General features: G+C 38.6%; 1 protein-coding gene across 1 annotated transcript in view; it reads right to left on the reverse strand.

Annotated features, from left to right (window-relative positions):
- Positions 1-904: 904 nt before the first annotated feature.
- Positions 905-2,413, reverse strand: part of rasgrp2 (RAS guanyl releasing protein 2 (calcium and DAG-regulated)) — a 79,221-nt gene continuing 77,712 nt past the window's right edge. The window contains exon 12 of the mRNA XM_015398549.1: positions 905-961. Coding sequence (XP_015254035.1) covers positions 905-961 — 57 coding nt within the window. The remainder of the gene's footprint in view (positions 962-2,413) is intronic.

The following is a 2,413-nucleotide window of genomic DNA, read 5'->3' on the forward strand; positions in this document are numbered from 1 at the left end:
GCTGTCCCATGAATCCCTACACACTCTTCCTGTAGAGATAGCATGGCACACTTTTACTTGCTCAGTTCATTCAGGTAGATTAGAACAGAGAAAAAATTCTGACTACTCTGTAAGATGTTCAACACTACTGTAGTGAGAAAAAAGTATTCAACTATTCACCCCAGTCAAATAAATGGAGGTCGATGGATTTCACCCAGTGGGGACTTTATTTTATCTTTGCAAAGAAAGAAAAGATCAGCATACGGCCCTTAGTGCATAGTAATCAATAATGGAAAGTAGCCAGAGTCAAAACAAATTACAGAAACTTTGGTTAAGCAGTAACATGTTATGATTAAACCTTGGGAAAGAATCTGGCTTGTTATGGGAAGAAGTATGTCTTGTCTACAAACACCCTTCGCTCAAGCATTGTGTGGCCTTACAGGTGAAGACTGAGTGGAAAAACGTTTTTAGTGAGTAAATACAGACATACCAAGTCTCCCGGAAGTTCCGTGAGTCTCCCTGATATAAATAGTTGTTCACAGATGCCCGCGAGTCGGATAAATTATCCCGGATTTTAGAAAATGGGAGGTGGGGTTTTTTAATGGAGCGGGCAATTAAAGAAAAACTGTTAAATTCATCTGTAAAAATTAGAGCATTTTTTTTATTTATTGCGAAAAACAAAAACTTTTAGCAGAAGAAAACTGGGATCCTATCTCAGTACCACTGAAGCTATCACCTTATTGTTTTTGAATAATTAGAAAAACAGAATTTGTAAAGAAAAAGGATTAAATAGATCCAAAGGACCCATCAGTAACAATGCTTGTTCCAGCGCATATCATCATCCGATTAGTATTATGTCTTCAGTACAGGGGCCATAACAGGGGCCAGGACATGATCTACAGGGGCACTGGCCCCCGTTGGCCCTCTATCTAGCACCAGCCATGGTGAGAAATGATGACACCATGGCGAGGTGCACCGTATGCTGAAGTCCCATGAAAAACAGAAAGCACAACCAATGTTCAAGGCTACAAGATTGAAAGTATTGAAAATGTAAAATAAAAGACTGATACTGTTCTGTTTTGTGTTTAAGAAATTACTGTTAGTTAATAAACAGTTGTTGAAAAGTTGATGGCCTTAAGTGTGTATGTGTGGGGTATGGTGCGGGTCTGTAAATAGCATAAATCAATATATGAAATAAGAAAAATCTAATTTTTTTCTGACCACAGCTACCAAATCTCTCAGCTGGATTCATATGAAGATTAAATGACAGAACTGGGATTTGATTGGTTGCACCAGATTGTATTGAGGGGCATCAGAGTAAAGGGACATGAGTGCCACTGACTTTACAGGCAAATATAGACGATGGGTGGACGAACAAATGGATGGATGGTATATACTGTCATTTTTTTTATTTCAAGGTTGGTGTAGGCCAACCAAAAAAAAAAAAAAAGCTGTTAATATGTAGGAGTTTTTTTACGCTAATGTAATAAATGATGGATAATTTGGTGGTAATAGCTGTAATGCACTCTGGGTATATTTTTGCCTCATAAGCCGAACAGCTGCCCTCCTGTCCTGCTTGCGCCAGTCCAATGTATATTTGTTAGCATCAAAAAACATGAGACTGTGTTAATCTCATATTTTGAACATTATGGAGAAGGATAGGACAGGTAAGGAGGGACAGAGGAAAGACAATGGTGCAGCAACCACCAAAATAAACCATAAAGCAGTGAGCACGACTGGGTTAAAAATAGGTCTTTGGACAAAACTATTCTCAACCTCTTGAATTCCAAAGACTGGAGTCCAAACCTTTGCTTTTAACATCTATAAACAGGATAAATATTAATTCATTTCAGGGCTAGCATGTATTTCAGGGTATAACTTTGGGGGTTGCTTTTTGCTCCTTTTATATTGGATTTTTATTTTAAGCTTACTGTTGAGTAATCTTAAAAAAAAAAGATATTTTTAACCTTTTTTCATTAAAAACATTTAGTTTTTATACTACAAATAAAGCAATCCATTTTAAAACCAGTTTCCAAAGCTGAATCTCAACCCCATTGCTTCATCATAATGTAAGATTACTCCACATCTACCGATCAGGCCAAGATTAAATTGACCTTCCATGGAGGACAAGAGCAGAACCTAAATGATCCCTTGTTAAGACTCCAGTCTGTGTGGTCTGTGTGTTTGTGTGTTGGTCTCCCTTTCTCCACCAGGCGGCGCCTGGTTCTGATTCACCTCCTCACACACCTGCAAGGGGTTACGTCGTTAACGGAATGTTATTAAGCTGCTGACTGCCACTACCTCGACACTAGAGTGTTTGCCAGTTCGGGGTACTCTAGCCAAGCTGAGTTTTGCTGAGTCAAACTGAGTTTTTGTCAACCTGAGTCTTAAGATTGTTTTTTGTATTTGCCTCTCGGCTAGAAAACCATCCTGC

The sequence above is a fragment of the Cyprinodon variegatus genome, unplaced genomic scaffold, assembly GCF_000732505.1.
Source record: "Cyprinodon variegatus isolate N-32 unplaced genomic scaffold, C_variegatus-1.0 Scaffold940, whole genome shotgun sequence".
Lineage (NCBI taxonomy): Eukaryota > Metazoa > Chordata > Actinopteri > Cyprinodontiformes > Cyprinodontidae > Cyprinodon > Cyprinodon variegatus.